At 50.5% G+C, this 25,565-nt stretch overlaps 3 protein-coding genes and 4 pseudogenes across 3 annotated transcripts; 3 read left to right on the plus strand and 4 right to left on the minus strand.

The window, feature by feature from the left end:
- Window positions 1-12,688, plus strand: LOC117189810 (BPTI/Kunitz domain-containing protein-like). Its single transcript, XM_033394870.1, has 2 exons — window positions 1-478; window positions 12,613-12,688. The coding sequence occupies exon 1, from the start codon at window positions 22-24 to the stop codon at window positions 463-465; it is 444 nt and encodes a 147-aa protein (XP_033250761.1). The 5' UTR covers window positions 1-21; the 3' UTR covers window positions 466-478; window positions 12,613-12,688.
- Window positions 438-7,971, minus strand: LOC117190443 (annotated as a pseudogene).
- Window positions 8,110-9,371, minus strand: LOC117189808 (protein teflon-like). Its single transcript, XM_033394867.1, has 2 exons — window positions 8,824-9,371; window positions 8,110-8,761 (listed from the first exon to the last, which is right to left on the minus strand). The coding sequence occupies exons 1-2, from the start codon at window positions 9,281-9,283 to the stop codon at window positions 8,358-8,360; spliced, it is 864 nt and encodes a 287-aa protein (XP_033250758.1). The 5' UTR covers window positions 9,284-9,371; the 3' UTR covers window positions 8,110-8,357.
- LOC117190447 lies at window positions 9,478-12,545 on the plus strand (annotated as a pseudogene).
- Window positions 12,574-15,615, minus strand: LOC117190448 (annotated as a pseudogene).
- Window positions 15,534-19,061, plus strand: LOC117189803 (putative helicase mov-10-B.2). Its single transcript, XM_033394863.1, has 5 exons — window positions 15,534-15,643; window positions 15,703-15,836; window positions 15,892-16,760; window positions 16,819-18,168; window positions 18,224-19,061. The coding sequence occupies exons 1-5, from the start codon at window positions 15,614-15,616 to the stop codon at window positions 18,274-18,276; spliced, it is 2,436 nt and encodes an 811-aa protein (XP_033250754.1). The 5' UTR covers window positions 15,534-15,613; the 3' UTR covers window positions 18,277-19,061.
- The window catches only part of LOC117189802, a 14,208-nt pseudogene continuing 7,294 nt past the window's right edge, over window positions 18,652-25,565 (minus strand).

Raw genomic sequence — 25,565 nt, forward strand, 5'->3', positions numbered from 1 at the left:
CCGTAGGACTGCCACATCAATATGGAGCTGGCCAAGGACATTTGCGTTCAACAGCCGGACTCTGGTCCTTGCCGCGGCAGCTACCATCGCTACGCCTTCAATCCGCACACCCATCGCTGCGATGCGTTCAGCTACGGCGGTTGCCGTGGAAACCGGAACAACTTCCTTACGGAGAACGACTGTCTGCACACCTGCAGCATGACAGGCTCCGCCTCGAGCACAGCTCACCAGGATGGCAATCTACCCAAAGGCTGCATCATGTCCGAGTGGGAAAATTGGTCGGCCTGTAGCGTCAGCTGCGGCCTCGGCTTCTCCGAGGCCCATCGCTTTGTCATAAGCGAGCCGAAGCATGGCGGCCAGTCCTGTCCCAAGCGTTTGGTCAAACATCGTCGCCAATTACTCAATATACGTCTCCACAGAGATTCAAATAAACACAATTACATATTTTCACCTATTTTCTATTGATCATCTTAAATACATATATCACACCACACAGTAACGCATGAGATACTGACGGGCCTTCCAGGGGTTGCCATTGGCGCGGTAGATGAGATGCAAGTTGAAGGCCGTCTCGTGCTGAAGTCCCAGAGTTTCCTCATACTCGGCAATCAGTGGATGATGCACGGCCAAGGCCTTTTCGTAGAACTCGACTGCGAGGTGGAGTATATTGGCCTGATGGTAGATGCTTCCGATATTGTAGAAGATTTCCTGCTGGGCAGCGCACCTGCAGAAATCATCGCCAGCAGACCGGAGTTCTTTGTAGCGCTCGGCAAAGGCCACCGCTTGAGCTACGGCTGCCGACTTCCGGAGCACCTTCTTCTGCAAGGCCAACTGATTGAAGACGACGGCTATGGAAAGCGCTACCAGGGGATCCGGATTCTCGCGCAGCATGGGCACGTACACGTTGAGGGCGTACTTGAATGAACTGCAGTTGAGATGGTAGTGGCCCAGGAAGAGACGCATCTGTTGGTCGACAAGGGGCTGGCGATGCAGGAGACGCCTTATGTAGCGGCAGTACCGCATGTCCTCCCCCTTCTGGACGAGCAGGGAGAGCAGGTTCCACAAGTTTATCTGGTTCGGCTGCTTTGCCATGAGTTCACGCAGATACGAAAACGCAATGGCGCAGTCGTCATTGAAATAGCAGGCCAGTATCATAATCCTTTCAATCTCGTAATGGTTATACGTGAACCTCTTTGTGGTGACCATTGCGAAGCAGAGCTTCTCAGCGGCACTGCTCATCCCATGTGTGTGGGCCGTGCGCATCAGGTCCAGAAACAGATCATACTCATCCTTGATGGTCAGATCGGAGGCCTCTGATGCGGCACTCTCCTAAAGATCATTCAATTGAATGGAATTCTTTCGGATTGAACAAGTAAGTATTTTTGCCTGCAGCTCCGGCTCTGTTGATCCCGTTGCCCCAGCTGCCAGACTTCGCATCTGCATAATGGCCTTTAAGCTCTCGGCGTTGTAGGTACTTCCGCCGTTGGCCGCCGCTATCATTTCCTCGCGATTTTTCAGCTTGATGGAATGTCTACTGAGCAAAACATATCCCACGTCCAGAAACTCTTCGATGCGCCCGATTTGCTTCAACATTACGCATCTTTCGTAGAGCAGGCGAGCAATCAAGGGCCAGCCCTCGCCAGACTGCTCCAAGGCCTCGACGGCCTCCTCATGCCGGCCCTGCTGTTTCAGAAGTGCGGACAGCGTGAACTTGGCATCGTAGCAAACGGGGGCTAGATGGACCACTCTCTGGTAGCATTGGATGGCCTCATTGGTGCGATTTAGCTGGCGAAGACACTCCGCCTGCTGCAGCCAGACGAAGGCGGGACAGTCGAAGGTATCGCCATCGGTGATGGGACTCATAAGGGCTATGGCCTCGGCATACTTGTGCTCCTGCATCAGGGCTTCCGTGATGTCCATGTACAGTTCCACGCGGCCCACGGTCAGCGTGATGTGCTCCTGTACATTCTGGATGAGGTAGCCCAAGAGGTGGTGGGCCCGCAGATGGATCAGACTCACACATAGCTTGGCCCTCAGCTCGGGCGCGTAGTCGTCGGGTATGACGCAAAAGTAAATCATCTCCAGGCTCTCCTCCTGATCGTCTTCCAGCTCAAAGTTTGTTCGCTCTCTGAGGCAACTGAGCACCTTGGAGTATCGCTTGTTGATAATCAACAGTTCGAGATACATGTTGAGATCCTCCAGGCTGAAGCGGGCTTCGCATCCACTGTACGCCCCCTCCATGGCCTCGAGAGCTATGCTTGCTTCTCGAGGACGTGAAAGAAACGAGCCACATTCTTCGCCGTGCTAAGGCACGTGCTCCACTCCTCTGGCGGCATCAGGGGCTGCATCTTGAGGTACGTGAACATGGCCGCATTCGTCTCGCCCATTTTCTCCAGCAGCTGGGCTTTTCGGAGCCTTAACAAGTAACCTTTTGGAAGCACTTTGATGGCCTTTGTATAAATAAGACGGGCACGGGCCATGTTGCCCTGCTGCACCAGCAAATCAGAGACTCTTATCCACATGTCGCGATCCTGAGGGTTCAAGTGTGCCGCGAGAGTGGAGAAGTGCAGGAACTTGACCTCGTCGCGATTTTCATAGATCTCGGCCAACGTGTAGAACGGCTCACTGGCCAGCGGGTTCTGGCGGATGATCTCCATGCAAATCCGTTCGGCTGTCTCAATTCGCTTCTAGCTCTTGCTTAAGCCGGTTGTGTTTTTTTTTCTTGCTATCGCACTCTCCGCCCTTTGCCTAAATATCATACAACATTGTTGTGTCTTTGTTTTGATTTATTATCGCATCTCTTTAATTTGATTCTACTTTGTGTTAACCACCAGTGTTTTGTTTGTAAACAAGTGTTAAATATAAATTCAATATTGCAACGTAACACATCGGACTCGTGCAGGCAATTTGTTATTGTTTTTGCCCAGTCTGCTTTTCGTTATCGCTTCTTCGGTGTGCACTGTTCTCGCGCATCAGCGTTTGCATCGCCCACACTCTCTCGTGAGCATACGCGGGCTTCTCGCATTGTTGCTCTCACTCTCTCTGGATTGCCTATACTCTCCCTCTCTGTGGACTTTTCTTTTGTGTCTCTGCTTTGGTGAGTTTACTGCTCGTTTTCTGCACTTCGTTGGATCATCTGCTTTGAATTATTGCCGCTGCAGCTGATTGTCTGGCTCGCTCTGCTGTCTGCTCTCCTACTTTACCTGCGATCTCACTCCGTTCTCTTATTATTCGTGCACAGTGATTCTACTGCTGTCAATAATGGCAATCGTTTGTAGTGCAAAGAAATGTGAATTCGGTGGTGTTATCATTGGTGATTCATTTCTTAGCTGCTGGCTGTGCGACAATTTTGCCCACATAAAATGTGCTGGTGGTGGAAATTTTGGCCGGCTGAATGATCTGATCTCGAAACGCATGGGCCTGTCTTGGTCATGTCTGGCTTGTCGGGAGATTGAGGCCGAAATGCGCACATTTATGAGACAGACTCGAACTGGGTTTCTGGATGTCCGGAAACAATTTGTGGCTCTCAACGAGAAATTTCTTGCCCTTGAATCACAGTTTCTTGGGCTCAAACTCTTGAGCGAATCGCCTAGACGGAAAATTCCGCATAATGATACCAATCTCTTGCAACCTAATCCGATTGGTACGCCTGCCTCCCACCTTCATCCATCGGAAGCATTTCCGTGTAGGCATGCCACGCCGTTGTCTGTAAATCCGCCAACGGTGGCTCCGGAGTTCTTTACACCGAGCAATGTGCTTCCTTCGAGCACCCAACTCCCCAACAGCATCAATCCCATCCCTGCAGTTTCTGTGGCCGTCACTTCTGACGCGGTGAGTGCTCCTAGTGCGGGTGTGCTGGTTGCTGACGACGTCTTGCCAATTCCTGCTCCAATTCCTGCTCCAATTCCTGCTCCAATTCCTGCTCCAATTCCTGCTGCAATTCCTACTCCAATTCCTGCTACAGCCATTGCTGCCAATTCCTCTGCCCTTGTACCGAGATCTCTTTTAGGAGTGGCTCCACCATCTCGATCTCGCTCGGGACTTCAACTTAAAGCAGTGGTCCCTCGGTAAGCAATATTTGTTTCTCGTCTTATTCCTGAGGCTACAACGGAGGATGTTAAACAACATCTTGCCGCTAAAATTAACACTTCGCCTGTTGATATAGTTGTGACTAAATTTACATTTAAACATAAGCGCAACATATCATCCTTTAAAATTCTTCTCCCTGATTCTTTACTATCCTGTTCTCTAGAACCGTCAATATGGCCTGAGCATACAATTGTGCATGAGTTCCTTCTCAAAGATTCGAACTCGAATCCAAGAATTACCGAACATGCTCCAAAAAACTGATGTACTATTTTTCCATGCACTATCAGAACGTTCGCAGTTTGCTGGGAAAGTTGCGTCAAATTCATACTAATAGCGCGTCCTTTGATTTCGATGCCATCGCGTTTACCGAAACCTGGCTTAACTCCTCTGTCAATGATCACGAAATTTTCATTGATAGTTACACTATTTATAGAATGGACCGCCCATCTTTTGCAGGTGGGGTTCTAATTGCAGTTAAATCTGTTTTCTCATCTGAGTTATTCCCATTCAATAACATTCATGGAATTGAATTTGTTGCAGTCAAAGTTCGTGTTGGCTCCGCATTTTTCTATTTAACCTGCTCTTACATTCCTCCCAGGTCTGATGCTGAGCTTTACTTACACCACCTTTCAGCAATTAATAATGTTGTTTCTACATTAGGGTGCAATGATCGAATTATTGTCATGGGGGACTTTAACCTCCCATTTCTTTCTTGGCTGCCTTGTAATGACGCTAACCTGTTGTTTCCCAATTGCCATAATGACTTTATCAATGGTCTAACGGATATTTCCCTTGTCCAAATTAATGCCGTTAAAAACATTAAAAACAGACTTCTTGACCTCGTTTTTGTTAACGATGGTTCTCTTGCTACTGTATCTAGAGCAAGCCCAATATCTCTCCCTGAAGATCCTTACCATCCAACTTTGTTGATATCACTGGAGTGTACACAATCTGGAGGCGCTGACAGTTCCATGGCTCCTTGTCACATAAAGTGTTTTCGCAAAACAAACTTTATTGATTTAGATCTACATCTCTCGCGTGTTGATTGGTCGTTTCTTTATTCATTACCGAACATAGATGCAACTGTTAACTCGTTTTATAGTTCTATTTACTCCGCCCTTAATACGTTTGTTCCAGATATCACTGTACCTGTATCGTCCAAGCCTCCCTGGTTCTCCAAGTATTTGTCATACTTAAAAAATAATAAATCCCGGCTCTATAAAAAGTACCAGAAGTCGGGCTCCACGTTGGCCTTAGCTCTATACTCCTCCGCTCGCTCTCTGTTCCTTGCCGTCAATAGTCAGTGCTATAATCATTACCTTTCACAATGTAGTAGTAACTTTCGTAGTGATCCTAAAAAATTCTATTCGTTCGTTAATTCTAAGCGCAAGTCAAACGTTTTTCCTCCGTCCCTTCATTACCAGAACAAAACAGAAGCTTCTGCTGTTGGTATTGCAAATTTATTCGCTAACTTTTTCCAAACAACGTACTCGTCTCATATTTACAACGCATCCACTCCGTATCCGTACCAGCTACCTCAAGCTAACAGCATTTTTCTGCCCTTTTTCGAGGAAAGCGTTGTTCTGGAAGGTTTGTCATCTATGGACATATCGTTTTCTGCGGGTCCAGATAAGGTACCAAGTTGCATCTTAAAACACTGTGCCCAGTCCCTTTGCAAACCCTTTCCTTTCTCTTCAACCTCTCCTTGGAACAGTCTTGTCTCCCAGTAATTTGGAATGAGTCCTACATCATTCCGCTTCACAAAAAAGGTTCAAGATCAAACATTGAAAACTATCGTGGTATCGCAAAGCTTTCCGCCATCCCGAAGCTTCTTGAGTTCCTGGTCACCCGGCAACTGCAACATCTTTGTTGCAGCTTGATATCTCCGTCGCAACCCGGTTTTTTCAGACATCGTTCAACATCGACTAACCTTCTTGAGTTTTCTAACCTAATCCACCGTGGTTTTCAAATTGGTTTGCAGACGGATGTAGTTTTTACGGACTTCAGCAAGGCATTCGATTCTGTGAACCATGCTCTGCTTATTCAAAAGCTCTCTTTATTAGGGTTCCCAACGAATCTTCTAGATTTGATTTTGTCCTATCTCTCTAACCGTACTCAACGTGTTTTGTTTTCTAACGTGTTGTCAAATACTGTTAATGTTACTTCAGGTGTGCCACAGGGAAGTCATCTGGGCCCGCTTCTGTTTATTTTATTTGTGAACGACCTTCCTCAAGTTATAACATACTCTACTACACTAATGTATGCTGATGATGTCAAAATCTGTCTTTCTTACTCTGATTGGTATTTGCACACACGCCTTCAACTTGATCTAAGTGAACTACTATTGTGGTGTTCAACTAATCTTCTTTTTCTGAACCTTTCCAAATGCAAACTTATGACATTTTACCGTCGCGCTCCTCATTTTGTCTCATATGTTCTAGGAAATCATGTCCTTGAGCGAATTTCGAGTTCAAATGACCTCGGAGTCCCTTTTGATCATAAGATGTGTTTCAACACCCATATAGCTGCAACTGTAAATAAAGCTAAGGGTGTTTTAGCGTTCATCAAGCGTTGGTCCAAGGAGTTTGACGACCCGTACGTTACGAAACAACTGTACATCTCGTTAGTACGTCCTATATTGGAGTATTGTTCTTGTGTGTGGAGCCCGCAGTATAAAGAGCAGCAGGCTGTTATTGAATCCGTGCAAAAGCAATTTTTAATTTTTGCCCTTCGGAACTTTAACTGGGACTCGGGTAGAATCTTGCCACCCTACCGGTCTAGGCTAAATCTTATTGACCTGCCGTCGTTGCACCATCGCAGAATATGCAATGGCGTAATGTTCGTGCACAAGCTCCTTTTTGGGACTGTTGACTCCCAAACTCTCTTGGGTCAGATTGACTTGGCTGTTCCATCCAGACCTACCCGTACTTTTAGGCCTATCCGTCTACCCATATGTAGGTCTAATTATGCTGATCATGAACCTTTTAGGGTTTTATGCCATAATTATAACTCCCTCTGTCAAACCCTATCCCCTGAACTGTCTCTTAAACTAATTGCATGCAATATTTATAATCATTTAAATTTAGCTAACTTTTAACTTATCCTTTTCCGCCTTTAGTAACGAAGTATCATTATTAACAGATAATTTGTTAATTTAATAAATAAATAAAAAATAATAAACAAATAAATACCGACCGTACGCGAAGCTCAGGTTCGCCTCGCCCATCAATCTTTGCAGAGCGGGGCTCAGCTGGCTCTTGCGCCCCAGATTTCCGCCACCGCCGGAGCGAGCACCTTCCTGCTGCTGTCCCACCGGCGGTTTTCGTTGCGCAGACACTGTGGGTTGTTCCTCTGCTTCCTCCTCTCCATTATTTTCATCATCTTCGTCGCTGGGCTCGAGCTTTGTGCAGAAGTCTGGGAATTCTAGGCACTGGACTCCCTGCACATAGCGCTTGATTAGCGCTCCTTCCTCCTCGTAGTCGTAGTTCTGGTCACTGTCTTCAGCCTCCCCTGTAGCCATGTCTATGATGTCCACAATCCTGAGGGGATGCGTCTCCTCGAACTGCTCCAACTCATCGTCCGGCACATCGTTGGTCTCAATTTCCTCAATTAGAACATTGGAGTCGTTGGAGAAGTTTTTTTTTATACCCGATACTCAAAATGAGTATTGGGGTATATTAGATTTATTTCATGCCGGCCCTGCTGTTTCAGAAGTGCGGACAGCGTGAACTTGGCATCGTAGCAAACGGGGGCTAGATGGACCACTCTCTGGTAGCATTGGATGGCCTCATTGGTGCGATTTAGCTGGCGAAGACACTCCGCCTTCTGCAGCCAGACGAAGGCGGGACAGTCGAAGGTATCGCCATCGGTGATGGGACTCATAAGGGCTATGGCCTCGGCCTTTGCCTCGTTTTTAGCCAATGGTTCACGCAGACTAGCAGGAACCGAGGTGATAGAAGTGCTATTTGTAGTACTATTTCGATTTGTCAAAGCGGACAGGACCGATTTCTCCTTAACTACAGATTTGGTTGTAGACGAGGTTAACGCTGGCCTAATCAAACTAACATAAGCTAAAGTTTTTGTCCTGCTCAAATGGTTGATAAATGCTGGCTTCATTTCACTAGACTGGATCGCTTGAGTTAACATAACGCGGTTTTCTTTAGACTCAAATTTGTAACGTGGCAATTTTGTAGCTACAGCAGTGACTTGATATGGCAATTCCTGCCTAATGCTGGTGCCTTTTAAAGGCAGACGCCTGTCATTTAGATTCATAACGACTGGCTTTGACACATCATTTCAAGGGAGCGCATGATACGCTTTTTTACGCTGCTTAGGCGCTGTTTGATCGCCTCCCTTTTGCGGGAGTGTCTGGTAATGTTGTAGCTCTTAAGGTCGCAGATGCTCGGTGGTTTTTCCACTCTCCCCGGCTTGCGGGCTCGACGGAAACCTTTCGAGCTGTGGGCCTCTATCTCCTTCTCGGTGTAGTTTACTTTGCAGTACGTTTTCTTGACGGGTGTTTCTGTTATGATAGGTTCTGCCTGGATTTTCCTCTCCGCACGGCAATGTACTGACTGGACAGTTTGGGAGCTGGGAGAAATGTCGCCCTCATCTTCAAGCATCATGGCTTCCACTTCTGCTAGAATATTTCTTGCGGCACATTTTTCCCCAATATCTACCGGTACAAAAGTATTTACCATTTAAAGTAAGTTAATGAACCTGTCGCACTGGACTTACCTTCTGTCCGAGAATCCGGAGGAGTTTTTGAATACGACTGTTCGTGGCTGACATTATTCAGTCCATCGACATCCACATCGAATGCTGCCAGGGCATTCATTATTTCTAAATTATTTACCAGGCACTCGGATGATCCTGGTTCCCCATCTGCATCTTCCATTTCGCCTGCCAATCCCGAGTCGCCGCTGCTGCAGCTGTTTGCCTGCGACTGTACATCATCTTCTGAGCTCTCCAAGGACATCAGTTCCTCGACTCTGTAAACATTCTGCTCCTTTGTGAATTGCAACACGTCGCTGTGGGCCCACTGAAGGTGTCTCAGGAACTCCGGCAGATGAGTGAAAATGTCTTTGCAGAAATGGCAGAACATGGCGACCATGTTGTCCTTGGGCGAAACAACAACGTCCCCACATTTTTCAAAGTTCACATGTCCATCGCCCAGGATATCAAGAAACGAGGACATTTTTATAACAACACGAAGACTGAACAACAAAAAAAACGCGCGAACTCATAAATCGAATGTTCAACAGCTGCTAATTCTCGTATCCAGTGTGACCGACCCTCAGAAATACACCAAAATATATCGTCTCATATATATTCCTCCCCTAGCTGCAGATGACACTATCGAGTGAAGTAGAGCGAATTTTAAATTTTTTTCAGTACTCCTGCTCGGTTCCCGCACGCACTCAAAGGTGCAACATTTCACCCACTTCACCATTACTGCAGAGCCTCAAACTGGCGCCAGACGCCCCCACGTGGCCAGTCCTCGACGCGTAGGCCGGTTCCAGATATTTAGTGATTCGCTAACCCAATTCAATGATCGATGTGTGAACACCGTCTCGGAGGCGGATGACTTGCCCAAGACGGAAGTCCAGGTGATGTGGGTAGCTCCGGAGTCCGGATCTGGCTGCGTAGCACTCTCCGCCATGGTTTACGAGGGTCCGCGTGCGTGATATGCAGATGACGGCAAACTGTCAGCGGTAATCTGTCAGCGCAAACCCGATGCTGCCACGGCTCAGAACTTCTGAGTCAGAAGGAATGTTGCGCCTGCGACGAGGCCAAGTACAGCGTTAGTTGAATAGGAAGTGGTTGCGGTCCTCAAGGTAACTATAATCAATTGTACTGGTCCCTTTGCAGTTTGTCTTCGAGGGCATCTGGTCGAATGAGACGCATCCGAAGGACTATCCATTTGCCATCTGGTTGACCCACTTTTCGGACGTGATTGGGGCCTCGCACGAGTCCAACTTCTCATTTTGGGGCGAGAATCACATTGCGACTGCCGGTTTTCACTCATTGGCCGAATGGGGATCGCCAGCAGCTCTGGAGACGGAGCTTCGAGCCAACGGGCCCAAGCTGCGTACGTTGATCAAAGCCGCAGGCCTCTGGTATCCGAATGTAAACGAGAACACCTCCTCCAAGTTCCGCGTGGATCGGAAGCATCCCAAGGTGTCTATGGTGTCGATGTTTGGTCCTCCCCGGACTGGGTCGTGGGCATCAGTGGCGTCGACCTTTGCACTGACGACTGCAGCTGGAAGGAGTCTCTGGACTTCGATTTGTATCCCTGGGATGCTGGCACTGACAGTGGGATCACTTACATGGTGAGGTCTTAGATTGCTCGGATGCCTCGTCCAATTGCCTAATGTCCATTCTGCTGTAGTCGCCCAATTCAGAAACACAGCCCCCGGTACGGATGTACCGCATCACGACAATGTACCCAGAAGATCCCCGTGCTCCTTTCTACAACCCGCAGAGCCGCGAGATGACGCCACTGGCCAAGTTGCATCTGCGCAGAGAGAAGATTGTCTCGCGTAACTGCGATGAAGAGTTCCTGCAAGCGCTCCAGCTGGAGGTGTCGGACGATGCTGAGGAGCAGGACACTCGCGGTAAGATGCATTCATATTTTATTTTAATGCTAACTCCATCTTCTTATCCCCAGCTGAGTGCCGTGTTAACGACTATTCCACGTGGAGCCCATGCTCTGTGACCTGTGGCAAGGGCATCCGAATGCGCAGTCGGCAGTATGTCTACCCCCAGCAGGCGGAGCAGACCAAGTGCAGTCGCCAATTGGTTTCCAAGGAGATGTGTGTGGCTGCGGTGGCCGAGTGCGCCGACGGCTCATCCCCCAGCCGCGACCGAGACGAGGATGAGGGCGAGAACCTGGCCAACTCACAGTCACTGGTCCGTATGGTCCGAGTGTTCTGCCAGCTGCGGAATCGGAATCACCATGCAGACTCGCACCTTTGTCAACCATCTGGGTAGCAAGCGCTGTCCGCACATCACCATCGTGGAGAAGAACAAGTGCATGCGGCAATACTGCACCTACGAGCAAGTGGAGCTGCCCGATCCGACTTGTCCCACCACACAGTGGAGTGATTGGAGCCCGTGCTCAGCCACCTGTGGTCGCGGCGTGACCATCCGCACCCGTCTCTTGTTGCTGGAGAACGGACCCGAGAAGGAGAACTGCACGCAGCGAATGGCGCTGCATTAACAGAAGGAGTGTGTTAACCCGCAGGACTGCCACATCAATATGGAGCTGGCCAAGGACATTTGCGTTGCATTTGCAGAGAGAAGATTGTCTCGCGTAACTGCGATGAAGAGTTCCTGCAAGCGCTCCAGCTGGAGGTGTCGGACGATGCTGAGGAGCAGGACACTCGCGGTAAGATGCATTCATATTTTATTTTAATGCTAACTCCATCTTCTTATCCCCAGCTGAGTGCCGTGTTAACGACTATTCCACGTGGAGCCCATGCTCTGTGACCTGTGGCAAGGGCATCCGAATGCGCAGTCGGCAGTATGTCTACCCCCAGCAGGCGGAGCAGACCAAGTGCAGTCGCCAATTGGTTTCCAAGGAGATGTGTGTGGCTGCGGTGGCCGAGTGCGCCGACGGCTCATCCCCCAGCCGCGACCGAGACGAGGATGAGGGCGAGAACCTGGCCAACTCACAGTCACTGGTCCGTATGGTCCGAGTGTTCTGCCAGCTGCGGAATCGGAATCACCATGCAGACTCGCACCTTTGTCAACCATCTGGGTAGCAAGCGCTGTCCGCACATCACCATCGTGGAGAAGAACAAGTGCATGCGGCAATACTGCACCTACGAGCAAGTGGAGCTGCCCGATCCGACTTGTCCCACCACACAGTGGAGTGATTGGAGCCCGTGCTCAGCCACCTGTGGTCGCGGCGTGACCATCCGCACCCGTCTCTTGTTGCTGGAGAACGGACCCGAGAAGGAGAACTGCACGCAGCGAATGGAGCTGCATCAACAGAAGGAGTGTGTTAACCCGCAGGACTGCCACATCAATATGGAGCTGGCCAAGGACATTTGCGTTCAACAGCCGGACTCTGGTCCTTGCCGCGGCAGCTACCAGCGCTACGCCTTCAATCCGCACACCCATCGCTGTGATGCGTTCAGCTACGGCGGTTGCCGGGGAAACCGGAACAACTTCCTTACGGAGAAAGACTGTCTGCACACCTGCAGCATGACAGGCTCCGCCTCGAGCACAGCTGACCAGGATGGCAATCTACCCAAAGGCTGCATCATGTCCGAGTGGGAAAATTGGTCGGCCTGTAGCGTCAGCTGCGGCGTCGGCTTCTCCGAGGGCCATCGCTTTGTCATAAGCGAGCCGAAGCATGGCGGCCAGTCCTGTCCCAAGCGTTTGGTCAAACATCGTCGCTGCACTATGCCCGCCTGCTAGCCTATCTTTTGGCAAGCTAAAAAATCCTCACCAATTACTCAATGTACGTCTCCACAGAGATTCAAATAAACACATTTACAATATTTTCATCTTAAATACATATATCACACCACACAGTAACGCATGAGATACTGACGGGCCTTCCAGGGGTTGCCATTGGCGCGGTAGATGAGATGAAAGTTGAAGGCCGTCTCGTGCTGAAGTCCCAGAGTGTCCTCATACTCGGCAATCAGTGGATGATGCACGGCCAAGGCCTTTTCGTAGAACTCGACTGCGAGGTGGAGTATATTGGCCTGATGGTAGATGCATCCGATATTGTAGAAGATTTCCTGCTGGGCAGCGCACCTGCAGAAATCATCGCCAGCAGACCGGAGTTCTTTGTAGCGCTCGGCAAAGGCCACCGCTTGAGCTACGGCTGCCGACTTCCGGAGCACCTTCTTCTGCAGGGCCAACTGATTGAAGACGACGGCTATGGAGAGCGCTACCAGGGGATCCGGATTCTCGCGCAGCATGGGCACGTACACGTTGAGAGCGTACTTGAATGAACTGCAGTTGAGATGGTAGTGGCCCAGGAAAAGACGCATCTGTTGGTCGACAAGGGGCTGGCGATGCAGGAGACGCCTTATGTAGCGGCAGTACCGCATGTCCTCCACCTTCTGGACGAGCAGGGAGAGCAGGTTCCACAAGTTTATCTGGTTCGGCTGCTTTGCGATGAGTTCACGTAGATACGAAAACGCAATGACGCAACCGTCATTGAAATAGCAGGCCAGTATCATAATCCTTTCAATCTCGTAATGGTAATACGTGAACCTCTTTGTGGTGACCATTGCGAAGCAGAGCTTCTCAGCGGCACTGCTCATGCCATGTGTGTGGGCCGTGCGCATCAGGTCCTGAAACAGATCGTACTCATCCTTGATGGTCAGATCGGAGGCCTCTGATGCGGCACTCTTGCCGGGATCCTAAAGATCACTCAATTGAATGGAATTCTTTCGAAATCGTACAAGTAAGTATTTTTACTTGCAGCTCCGGCTCTGTTGATCCCGTTGCCCCAGCTGCCAGACTTCGCATCTGCATAATGGCCTTTAAGCTCTCGGCGTTGTAGGTACTTCCGCCGTTATCATTTCCTCGCGATTTTTCAGCTTGATGGAATGTCTACTGAGCAAAACATATCCCACGTCCAGAAACTCTTCGATGCGCCCGATTTGATTCAACATTACGCATATTTCGTAGAGCAGGCGAGCAATCAAGGGCTGGCCCTCGACCTCGCCAGACTGCTCCAAGGCCTCGACGGCCTCCTCATGCCGGCCCTGCTGTTTCAGAAGTGCGGACAGCGTGAACTTGTCATCGTAGCAAACGGGGGCTAGATGGACCACTCTCTGGTAGCATTGGATGGCCTCATTGGTGCGATTTAGCTGGCGAAGACACTCCGCCTTCTGCAGCCAGACGAAGGCGGGACAGTCGAAGGTATCGCCATCGGTGATGGGACTCATAAGGGCTATGGCCTCGGCATACTTGTGCTCCTGCATCAGGGCTTTCGTGATGTTCATGTACAGTTCCACGCGGCCCACGGTCAGCGTGATGTGCTCCTGTACATTCTGGATGAGGTAGCCCAAGAGGTGGTGGGCCCGCAGATGGATCAGACTCACACATAGCTTGGCCCTCAGCTCGGGCGCGTAGTCGTCGGGTATGACACAACAGTAAATCATCTCCAATCATTCCAGCTCAAAGTTTGTTCGCTCTCTGAGGCAACTGAGCACCTTGGAGTATCGCTTGTTGATAATCAACAGTTCGAGATACATGTTGAGATCCTCCAGGCTGAAGCGGGCTCCACATCCACTGTACGCCCCCTCCATGGCCTCGAGAGCTATCGCATGCTTCTCGAGGACGTGAAAGAAACGAGCCACATTCTTTGCCGTGCTAAGGCACGTGCTCCACTCCTCTGGCGGCATCAGGGGCAGCATCTTGAGGTACAGCAGCTGCGCTTTTCGGAGCCTTAACAAGTAACCTTTTGGAAGCACTTTGATGGCCTTTGTATAAATAAGACGGGCACGGGCCATGTTGCCCTGCTGCACCAGAAAATCAGAGACTCTTATCGGCTCACTGGCCAGCGGGTTCCGCCGGATGATCTCCATGCAAATCCGTTCGGCTGTCTCATACCGACCGTACGCGAAGCTCAGGTTCGCCTCGCCCATCAATCCTTGCAGAGCGGGGCTCAGCTGGCTCTTGCCACCAGATTTCCGCCACCGCCGGAGCGAGCACCTTCCTGCTGCTGTCCCACCGGCGGTTTTCGTTGCGCAGACACTGTGGGTTGTTCCTCTGCTTCCTCCTCTCCATTATTTGGGCTCGAGCTTTGTGCAGAAGTCTGGGAATTCTAGGCACTGGACTCCCTGCACGTAGCGCTTGATTAGCGCTCCTTCCTCCTCGTAGTCGTAGTTCAGGTCACTGTCTTCGGCCTCCCCTGTAGCCATGTCTATGATGTCCACAATCCTGAGGGGCTGCGTCTCCTCGAACTGCTCCAACTCATCGTCCGGCACATCGTTGGTCTCAATTTCCTCAATTAAACGTTGGAGTCGGCCTGGTCCATTGTAAACATTACACACCAGCACACTTAACCCACTTAAACCCCTCAAATTAAACAGGTGAACAGCGTGAGTTACGCCGCAGAAAATAATACTGAACTTTCTCTATCTGTTTTTTTTCTCCGTCCTTTCTCTATACATAAAAAAGGGCAACGATATTTTTTACCAGAACAGCGCTAAAGTTCTTCAAGTTTCTTAATATTCTTGGAGTGCATTTAATACCCAATGGTCTACAATGGGTTAAGTTAATCAACAGGAGATCAAACAAACGGCCCTCGATACTATCGACTGGGTAATCGTTAGAGCTAAAGCTGCGCATCTCTAAGATATTCGCAAGATGTATGACCTGGAGAGGGAGAGCGGAGCAAGTGCGCAATGTGGCCGTATACCGCAAAGTTCGAAATACCGAAGCAGAGCTACCAGACAGAGCTAAGAGTTAACGGAACTTTTTTTTACTGAATGCTTATCGCGCAGTCCCTGTTTTTACTTGTGTATTCTTGTTTTTAGTGGCATCAACGCGCATGCACGCAAGCGGAAGGAATCTGCAACTTGTAAGTGAGCATGCAGCACAACTAGTGGAAGTTCGCTAATAATGAATTTCAAATTATAGTTAGATCGGCAGCTGTCGCATATAGGCACCGAGGTGGATTTTTGGTTAAAACAAACGGTACAGCTAGCGAAATCGGAACCATTAAACGGAACGAATGCCGGAGAAACTATGCCGGGAATCGGGATACAAAACGGGTAGGTGAGGAGTACCAGGGAGTGCATTTTACTGTTTTCCATTAAATTTTTGCAGGTCATCGGGCTTTACGCGCGACCTGCCGTACTACGAGCCCAATGCGAAAATGATGCAGGCCCAGACAAACAATTTTATGGACGACGATTTGACCGACAATGACGCCATCTTTGCGCATTATTTGAGCACCGAGAAGTTGGAGTTTTACAATGCGTCCTCGGTGATGCTGACTCTGCTTACTATCGAGGATGTGACTACAATGAAGATGTACTCGCAGCTCATCGAGCCGGATGTGGCGGTTCATAAAGTACATATAAATGCATTTCGTGTCGCTCTCTCTGCTAGAGATTCTGTTAATGCCGAGGAAGTGGTGTCCCCGGGAATCGATGAGGTTGTCTTGATACCCAAGTGCAGTTTAATGGCCTCGCCGCTGCCAAAGGAGCTCATATCGGCCCTGTTTCCACATCCGCATGAGCAATTGCCTTTTAAAGATCCGATGCGCCGCCATGTGGCCAGTGTGGAACAGGTCTGCCGCACCAATGTTCACTTCAAGTTCAGTAGGGGAAAACTTCCAGACGACAATGTGTTGCAGTCGCAACGCTTTCATGTAATTCTCCGCTCCACGCGTATTCCGTTTCGCTTTATGTACCGCGCTGTCAATATGCTCCCGGAGATGCCAGGTCTCCGTCGTTACCTCTTTCCCTTTCCGAATTGGCTAACCACAATGATAGAAACCTCGAAGATTTCATTTCATGACTGCAATCTTCCATCTTGGATGCAAATCCAACCGCCGCCCCCGCAAGCTCCTCCAGCACATATTTCGCTGCTGAACGAGACCATAGGCGACAATGAAGAACAGTTGGAGGCGGTGCAGACGATTGTGGCTGGACCCAATCCCAAAGCTCCATTTATAGTGTTCGGACCACCAGGTAAGCATCAGGTATGCTAGCCACAGTCGTACACAATTCACACCTTCTATCCATTCAGGCACTGGCAAGACCACTACCATTGTGGAGGCCATTCTACAGGTGCGCCTTCGACGACCGCAAAGCCGCATCCTTGTAACAGCCGGTTCGAACTCGGCCTGCGACACGATTGCCATGAAACTGTGCGAGTATTTCGAAGGAAACTTTCGGCTCATGTTTTTAAGGGAAAAGCCGCTGATCCGAATCTATTCACGCAGCATATTCAAGAAGGTACTGAAATTGGTGCCGCCCTTGCTGCTGAAGAACTCCAATTGCTCGGACCATTTGTTCAAGCATCTACGAGTGCGTAATGTGATTACGTATACCATCATCGTGGCCCCATTGGTTACTGTCGGCCGCCTGGCTAACGATGGCTTTGGTGACTTTTTCACCCACATATTCATCGACGAGGCTGGAGCTTCCACCGAGCCGGAGACTATTATGGGCATTGTGGGTGTTAAAAAGAACAAAGATTGTCATGTAATTCTGTCCGGAGATCACAAGCAGCTGGGAGCAGTGATCAAAAGCAGCCGGGCTGCGTCCCTTGGCTTGAATCAATCTCTAATGGAGCGTCTACTGGCATCGGATTGCTACAAGGTAGACGAGAACGGCAACTACGATCGCACCCTTCAGGTGCGTCTGCGTCGTAACTATCGGTCACATCCCGAGATCGTGCGTCTTTTTAACGAGCTCTACTACGGCGGAGAGCTAATCGCAAAGGCTCCGGACGAACAGGTCAACCTTGCCGCTGAATGGGATGTGCTGCCCAATGGCCAGTTCCCCATCATCTTCCAGGCCACACATGGAGTCACCAAAAAGGAGGAGCACACCACCAGCTCCTTCAATTCGCTGGAGGCAGAGGTTCTGTGCTGGTACGTCAAGCGCTTGATAAAAAATGGCCTCGGCCCAAATATAGAGGTAAAGCAGGAAGACATCGGTGTGGTGGCTCCATACACGTCTCACGGAAACCTAATCATTCGGAAGCTTAAGCGGCAGGGCCTCGGCAATGTGGAAGTTGGCAGCGTGGAGACCTATCAGGGCAGAGAGAAGCTCATCATCATTGCCACTCTGGTGCGTTCGTTCAGCTATATGGGGTTCATGCGTAACCCGCGTCGCATCAATGTGCTCATTTCGCGGCCCAAGGCGCTGCTCATACTGATTGGTAATCCCGTCACTCTGCGCCATCATCCCGACTTCAAGTTCATCATTGATGAGTGCATCCAACATCAAACGTATCTCTTCAAAAAGAGAGATTCATTGCACTTCGTGGTAAAACATGTGGCTATAAGCGATTTGGAAGATGGCAAAAATGTGAACACTGCAAATCCGAAAAAAGCCTTAGTTAAAGCCAAGCAAGTGATCCCAGAAATGGGTAAGTGCTTAAACTACAGTCTTGGATTTATTTTGCTATACCACCTATTTTACAGATAAAATCTCCACCGCCATCTGTGCCATGATGAATGCTTTAAATATATCATAGAGCTACGCTCTTCCCTAATCTAAATCGAACAAAATCTTCTAGAGATATAAGCTAGGACTAACGGCTGACGTAACCTGATAATTATATGTGCAAGACCCAGAGACTGCCTAGAACATTCCTAAAGTACGCATCTGTTTGTAACCATTTACTTTTTACTTTTTTTTTTTAAATTGTATTTGTATTATTTGTCTATCTGTAACAGTGGGCTGCTCTTGCTCTTGCGGTCTTTAAGAGCTGTAATAAGCGCTCCATTTATTTCACTGTAAACGAAAGGAAAAGAATAGGTATTATTTGAGAAATTCCTCGGACCGGATGAGTAGTTCCCATGAATGGATGTCGTTTGGTACGCTCAACCGGATTGATAGTCAGATGCAATTGTGTAAGCATTATCATTTAGAGTATATATATTTAAGCAGTGTCTCTATATAATTAGTAATCATATTATAAAGAATACAATACAATGGAGTTGCCGCGTTAGTTTTCGAAAAATGTTTAAAAATAGTTACGATCTTGCTTGCGGAGGAGCCTGTCATTCATTTAATTTTTTTGTCCATCGCCTATCGTATAAATTCGTTCAGTCTTTGTTAATCAACAATTTTACTTTTTTAAAGTGATTAATGGTTTACATTTGTTTTGAGTCAGAGAAATGTGCACTTAACGAGAAATGCAAAGTTAATTAGAGAAACCTCAATTTAATTAACTTCTTCTGCAATGACTGTCTCCGTTCGTTCGATATAAAAATTTGTGTTCGCATTTTTGGTTTATAATAAAATATATATATTAAATATTATTATTGTTCTGTGTGTAGGACATATCAAACGCTCTCCTTAGCTGCCGCGATTGCGTGTGAGTAACTACATTTGGTATACACTTATAAAAGACCCCGACCCCAGGAGGCGACGCTCTTCGTCACCAGCATCCATCATCAGGGTGAGTGTGTTGCGATGTGATTTTGTGAGTGGGGGATGGGGTACAACAATATCTACGTGGGGTTAAGACCCGAGATTAGAGTATCATTCGCCGCACGCCGCACTCCATGCAGAACTTGGCGTGCTCGATGATGAACCTGCCGCCACACTCGTGGCAGAACTTGGACATCTTCATACTCGAACTTAGGCTGGACGCGGAGTTACAGCTCAGCAGGGAATGCTGCGATGTGGTTGGAGTCAGCGACGCCTGCCCATTGTTGTTGTTATATACTGGCTGGGATTGCACCTGCTGTTGCTGCTGCTGGTAGTTGTAGTTGCTGTCTGGTCTATTGTGCTTCTGTTCCTGCGGCTGCTGCGTGGACATTGTCAGAGAGTGCTCCGATCCACTGGAGGATTCTGCTCCGTCGGTATTGCCATTGCCAATGCTATTGATAGCGCCGCCGCCGCCGCCATAAAGCCTCTGACGTGCCTTTAGAGTGCCATAGGCAGTGTGCGCCTGGGTCGAGACATCAGTCTTGGCGCTCGGCAGCTTGGCACTGGCCGTGTGCGGACGCAGCAGATTCTGGTTGCGTGGTGTACCCGGTTGTAGGTCGCCGGACCGCTGTCGCGACAGGCTGTAGGGGGAGTTGGTGCTGCAATAGAAATGCAAGACAAATTATTCAATGAAAGTCATCATGGCAGATTACTCACCTGCCATAGGCAGAGTCGGAGCTTAGCTTGGAGCTAGCGCCGCGACGAGACGAGTGGGACGAGGACATGGGATAACCATCGAGACTGCTTAGCTCGTCGGAATCCGCTGATGCTGAGGGTGTCAAGGGGGAGCTGGCCTTCAACTGATGCTGCTCCTGCTGCTGAAGCTGTTGCACTGGCTCCGGATCCAATTCCCTTGCTGTACCCTGCTCTTCGGGTCTTCTGATGAACAGGGTACGGATTGAGGCGCCGGCATCCTCGCCCAGTTGCCGAAACTCGCTCTGCATTTGCTGGATCAGATTTTTAGCGTTATTGACCTGGACGGAGTCGCTCGATAATAGGGCCAGTCTGTTGGCATTGCCAGCCAACTGGCTGGCCCGATTCTCAGGCCCGCCCTGGGCGTCAACATAGGCGTCCTCTGTATCGCTGATCTTTCTGAACCGAGCGTGCTCCGGCTCGTTGCCATTCTCGATGTGCAGCACGTCGATGGGCGTCTGTGAATTGCCCATGTGGCGCAGGGAGTCGGGTGAAATTGGGGAACGGCCGTGGGCATTTGTCTCCGTCTCGATGCTGATGAAGATCTCCCGCTTCTGCTGATCCTCGACTGGCCTCTTCCCCACCATCTGCACTGGCATCTGCTGCATCTTTTCGTCGTGGCTGCTAGCACTGGATGCATTCGATTGCTGGCGCTGCATCTGCATCTGCAATTTCTCGCCTCCCTTGCTATTCGAACTATTCGAGTTGGATCTGTGGGTGTGAGGGTCTTTAGTGGGCTGTGACTTGGGCTGAAGGATGCTACTGGTGGTGGCCGGTCTCAGTGTGGCTGTAGTGGTCTGTTATGGGGTCGAAGTCGCTTTATGGAACGAGCGTTGCTTGCTCGTCGTGCGATTCAGCAGGAATTCGCGACAATCTTTGAACAGCGGGAACTGCTCGTCGTCATTCTCGTTCTCGAATGAGGAGAGAAACTCCTCAAAGTCAAAGTCGTCGAAGGTGGGCATGTTGCCCATCGGCATGACCAGGGGCAGTGGATTGGCCAGCAGTTGCTTCTGCTGCTGCTGCCAGCACTGCTCGTCGTACTCCATTGAGGACCGATTGGCCTCATCGTCGGCGGAGCACCCCGACGAGGCATCGGCATCCTCCGGCGAGGCATCGTACAGAAACTGATTGCGTCCCAAGCGCATCTTTCGCTTCAGCAGATTCCTGGCCTCTCCGGACTGACGTCGCTCGTAGGTGATGGTCGACTGAGAGCTGTTCCGACTTCGGCTCTGCGACAGCTGCTGTGGCGTGGAACTGGCATCCGAGGCTACGCCGCTGGACACGTGCAGATTATCGCATGCGTTGATCAGCTTTGGGTCGATGAACTGTCCGCCGCCCGCTGCGGCCGGACGGCCAAAGCCGAAGATGCTCTCCAGCTTGATGGGTGTTAGGGTGTTCGCCCCACCGCTGACGGGCTGATGGACTGATGGCGTCGCCGTCGCTGGTCTGCTGATGTGCTCCAGCCGCAAGGGGGTGGCAATGGGCTGGTAGTTGTTGGGCACCCTCTTCTCGTTATTCTCCTTGGCCGACACGGCAACTGGGGGTGGGGCTGTGGCTGGTGCTGATTCTGGTGTCACCGTGGTCAGGGCCAGGGGCGGCAGCTGGCCGGGATTGCTGGACGTGGTCAGGTTCTTGGCCGAGTTCTGCTTGCTCAGGTTGTTGCTCTTATCCTTGAGCTCCTTGCTTGTCAGCTGACTGGCGGCTGCCACCTCCGCTGCCTTGGCATTCAGCTCTTCCAGCTCGTGTTCGTATTTAAGGAACACCGCCAGGGAGTCGGTCTTGGCCACGTTACGCCCGGGCAGTGCCTGAGCTGTGGTCTCGCTGGCAGCGCCAACGCCCACCGGTAGCTTCAGCATCTGTTTGCGTTTACTCGTACTCGTCCACGTTGGACGTACCCCTATCCCGGCGGACCACGCGTGGACTGTGGAAGTCGTTGAAGGAGGCGCGCACCAGCATCTCGTCGTACTCTTCCGGCTTGAGGAAGTTCGTGGAGATGGGACCCTCGTCGGAGAGGCCCCGCTGTATGGTGGGGCGATAGTTGGTCGCAAACAACGGACGACTAGGCAGCAGCGGTGTGCGCCGGGGGCCCCGCAGAGAGGAAGTGCGCCGGAAGTTGGAGGCAGGTGTGGGTTTCGGTGTGGTCGGCGGTGCCTTGCTGCTCGGCATGGTCAACGAGGTGGTCATGGAAAGACTTGGTGTGGCTGTTAGTGTGGCTGTTGGGGGAACCGAAACCTCCTCCTGCTCCGGCGGCGTGCCGGGGGAGCAAAGCTCCTCCAGCTGACGTTTGGCCGAGAGGAAGGGATCGTACTTGTCGCCGCGGACGCTGACTCCACTGAGGCCGCTATGAAGGAGATTGGAAAGGATGCAGAAAAGTGAGAGAAAGAGCGCAAAATGGTAGAAAGTTTCTGTGGGAAAGCTATAATGGTAACCCGCCCGTCTGTGCATAGCCTGGCTGTCGTCTGGGTGAAATGGCATGAGGAGGAAGAGGAGGAGGGTGAATCACATTAGCAGGCTACAAACCTCTTGAAGGTGCCTCCGCGGCGGAAATTGGGAAGCGAGTGGCTGTCGTCCTTGGCAGGCGGCTCCTTGGTGTAAATTTTTCCATCCTCGTCCTGCTCGAGCATCACCAGGCAGCGACTGATCCTGCTGCCGCTCTGCTTGGCCACAAGAGGCAGCTTCGTGACAGGCCGCTGATCGCTCTCAGCTCGGCTGTGCTCGACCTGCGGGAACTCTCCGCTATTCGGACTGGACGTGCGTTCGAGGATCTTCGCGGACCTCCTCATCATATTTTCCTTGCTACATTCCAGCTCACTCGATTCGTTGTCCATTTCAATGACATCGCGCTCGAACTGCAGCCGATCGCTGCCGAGGTGCAGTCTGGGCAGCTTGGTATGGCTCATGGTGTGGCCGAGGGCCTCCAGGCTTTGCTGCAGCTGGGGCATGGGCAGGGCCCGCATGGGTAACGAACTGTTCATCTCCATGGTGGCCTGGCCAGTCCGCTTCTTGGGCCGGCACACAGTTCGCGTGGTGGTCGTTTCCATTTTGATTTGGATCTCGGCTCGCGGCGAATCGTCCTCGTAATCGGAATAGGCAACACGCGGTCTCCGCGACAGAGGCACAAGGCTGCAATCCATATCATCTTCGGTCGATATCTGCATGGAGTTCGCTTTCTTAGTTGGCGATGATTGCTCCAAGTTGCGCAACTCCAAGCTGGGATGCTCCCGTGTGCGGATGCGGCGACGCGCCTGCCGCACTAGCGATGTGGAGGAACGCACCTTCACTTTAACCACCTCCTGCGGTGTTTCATCCATTTTAGTTGCTTTTACGATGGTCGTAGGGCCTGACGTGGGCAGCGTGTGGGTGTATGGGAGGTTGCTTCAATTAGCTTATAGTTCGATAAAAAATCCTGGTATTAATGGGTTCTATTTTCTCAAAGTTTCTATCTAAAATCTAAATGCCATGATCCTATAGGAACCTCTACAAGAGGTTATTATATATATTATATAATATATTATTTTTATTTGTTCTATTTCTATCTCGAGACTCTCGCGTTACCCTTCACTTCTCCCTCTAAGAACCCATCCATTGTATAGAGCTTAATGCATCGGTGATCTTTTTGGAATGCTTTTGAGGCGGCGGCGCGCATTAATTACGAACCATGAACAAGTTCCGGCTTCTTAGATCCGACAAGTACTCGTAAGCCAAGTTAATTGGGAAACTGCACGCTACGGTCAGTGGAACCCCATGGCATCCCATATATACAAGGTATATCCCTACATCTGACTATAGAACCCAAACCCATACCTTTTCGCTTGATCAACCGATTGAGATCCTCGAATTTGAGTGCCGGCAACATTTCCTTCTCGGCAGCATCGACCCTTTCCCGATTGGTCATCCGTTTGCGGAGCCTGGCGGCTGGCTTCAGCGGTGCCGCCTCCACACAGTCCAGCTGGAGAGTTTCGCCACTGGATTGGCTTCGCAAGCGATCCATGGTTTCGGTGATGCGGTCACAAGTCTCGATAGGCTTGCGTTTGGCGCGTAGGACGCGCTCCTTTGGCGGAGCTGGTGCTGCTGGTGGATCGTCGTCTTGGGTCACGCACAAGGTGACTGTGTTTTGAGTGACTTTTGTTCTGGCTCCCTCGGCCTTGCTGCGGACTGCGGGCGTCCCGTTCTTTGGTTGGGGGCGTGCCAGCTTATTTGCTTTAGGAGGGCTGAGTGGGAGGAGCATGAGTGGAGTTCGCTGATGGATATATATGCTCTAACTACGGTGAGGCGCAAGGCGCAATACGAAGTATCTGTCTACCACAAGGATACGTTTACAATTACGGATACTGGTGGTGATACGGGGGATTAGTCAACAACCAAAGCAACGACAGAGGAGCGATTGGGTTAGGTGTATCTAAGTATCTCTAGCCTCTATATCTATAACTATATCTATCCCTTGGTACTCACTTATCACTGTGCACGGACGAGGTCATGGAGGGGAGCGACATCAGGCTCTGCTTGGGGGCCGTCATGTCGCCGGCGTCCAGAAGATCCTCGTGGTTACCGGAGTACTTGTTCCGGTTGATCGAGCGCTTCGTCCTATAAATATTCATTGCGAGTGGAAATTGAAACGGCAAACAGAAAAAATAATTGGAATAATAAATTGGTAGTGTCTGGGTTTGTGGCAAGTGTGTGACTAGTGTCAAACAAGAATACATATGTCGAAGGACATGTCATCGAAAAGCAGGCTTACTTGAGATTGGGCGGCCTGTATTGCTTCCTGGCGTCCAGCCGTTCCTTTGCTTTCGACGTCTCCTGGGTGTTGGTCAGCTTCATGGTGGCCTGAATCGCCTTCTCCTTGCACCACTCCACATGCCGGTCGAAGGCCTTCACGTTGAAGTTCCGCTCGCAGTGGGGACAGTGCTCGGAGGCCACACCCTTGATGCGCTTGGCCAGCGAGCGATCGCGGGCTGGTACATGGTTTGGGTCGCCTGCGGGCGATGTTGCAGCACCTCCTGTTCCTGTTGCTGTGCCCCCTGCTCTACGCACGGAAGCTCGGGCCGTAGAGCGAACCAGCTCGGTTTGGGAGTTGCGACGAGTGGGCAGAGGAGAGCCCACACTCTGAATATGCAACAGCATCCAGAAGAGAAAAAGAGAAAGAGAGAGAGAGAAGGAGTTGAGCGATGGCTCGATTGATTGGCAGATGTACTCACGTCTGTTGGTATTGTGGATCCCGTGCCTACGGTATCCCGACTCCCAGCGGTGGGGGTGTGAACTCCAGACACCTTCTCAGCATTGGGCAGGCCAAAGTTTTTGGGAAGGACATACGTGGAAAGTGCTGTGCCCTCGCGGCGCTGGCGCGAGGAATCAAAGGTATTGCGCTTCTTTGAGATCTTCTCGCAGACGACGACATGCTTGCGCAGGGCATTCAAGTTGAAGGTGCGGCTGCAGCACGGACAGGGCGTCAGATCGCTGGGGTTGATGGCCACTATCTCGGGCACGGGCAGCGGCAGTCCTCGGGTGAGCTGCGGCGAAGAGGGCTCCTCCTCCTGCCCGCATTCGGGCGCTTCCAACTCGGCCTCCGTGTTGAATGTGGCTGCGTTGTGCGGTTATATGGAAGTAGATAATGTAAGAAATCAATTCTGTTTC

The sequence above is a fragment of the Drosophila miranda genome (assembly GCF_003369915.1).
Source record: "Drosophila miranda strain MSH22 chromosome Y unlocalized genomic scaffold, D.miranda_PacBio2.1 Contig_Y1_pilon, whole genome shotgun sequence".
NCBI lineage: Eukaryota > Metazoa > Arthropoda > Insecta > Diptera > Drosophilidae > Drosophila > Drosophila miranda.

What these genes read in the sequence shown, in the direction of transcription:
- LOC117189808 (XM_033394867.1), bottom strand. Translation starts at nt 9,283, where the DNA reads ATGTCCTCGTTTCTTGATATCCTGGGCGATGGACATGTGAACTTTGAA. An exon ending in TCCGGATTCTCGGACAGAAG is followed by an intron (nt 8,762 to 8,823) that starts GTAAGTCCAGTG and finishes TTGTACCGGTAG; the next exon opens with ATATTGGGGAAAAATGTGCC.
- LOC117189803 (XM_033394863.1), top strand. Translation starts at nt 15,614, where the DNA reads ATGCACGCAAGCGGAAGGAATCTGCAACTT. An exon ending in GCGGAAGGAATCTGCAACTT is followed by an intron (nt 15,644 to 15,702) that starts GTAAGTGAGCAT and finishes TTCAAATTATAG; the next exon opens with TTAGATCGGCAGCTGTCGCA. An exon ending in GCAAGTGATCCCAGAAATGG is followed by an intron (nt 18,169 to 18,223) that starts GTAAGTGCTTAA and finishes CCTATTTTACAG; the next exon opens with ATAAAATCTCCACCGCCATC.
- LOC117189810 (XM_033394870.1), top strand. Translation starts at nt 22, where the DNA reads ATGGAGCTGGCCAAGGACATTTGCGTTCAACAGCCGGACTCTGGTCCT.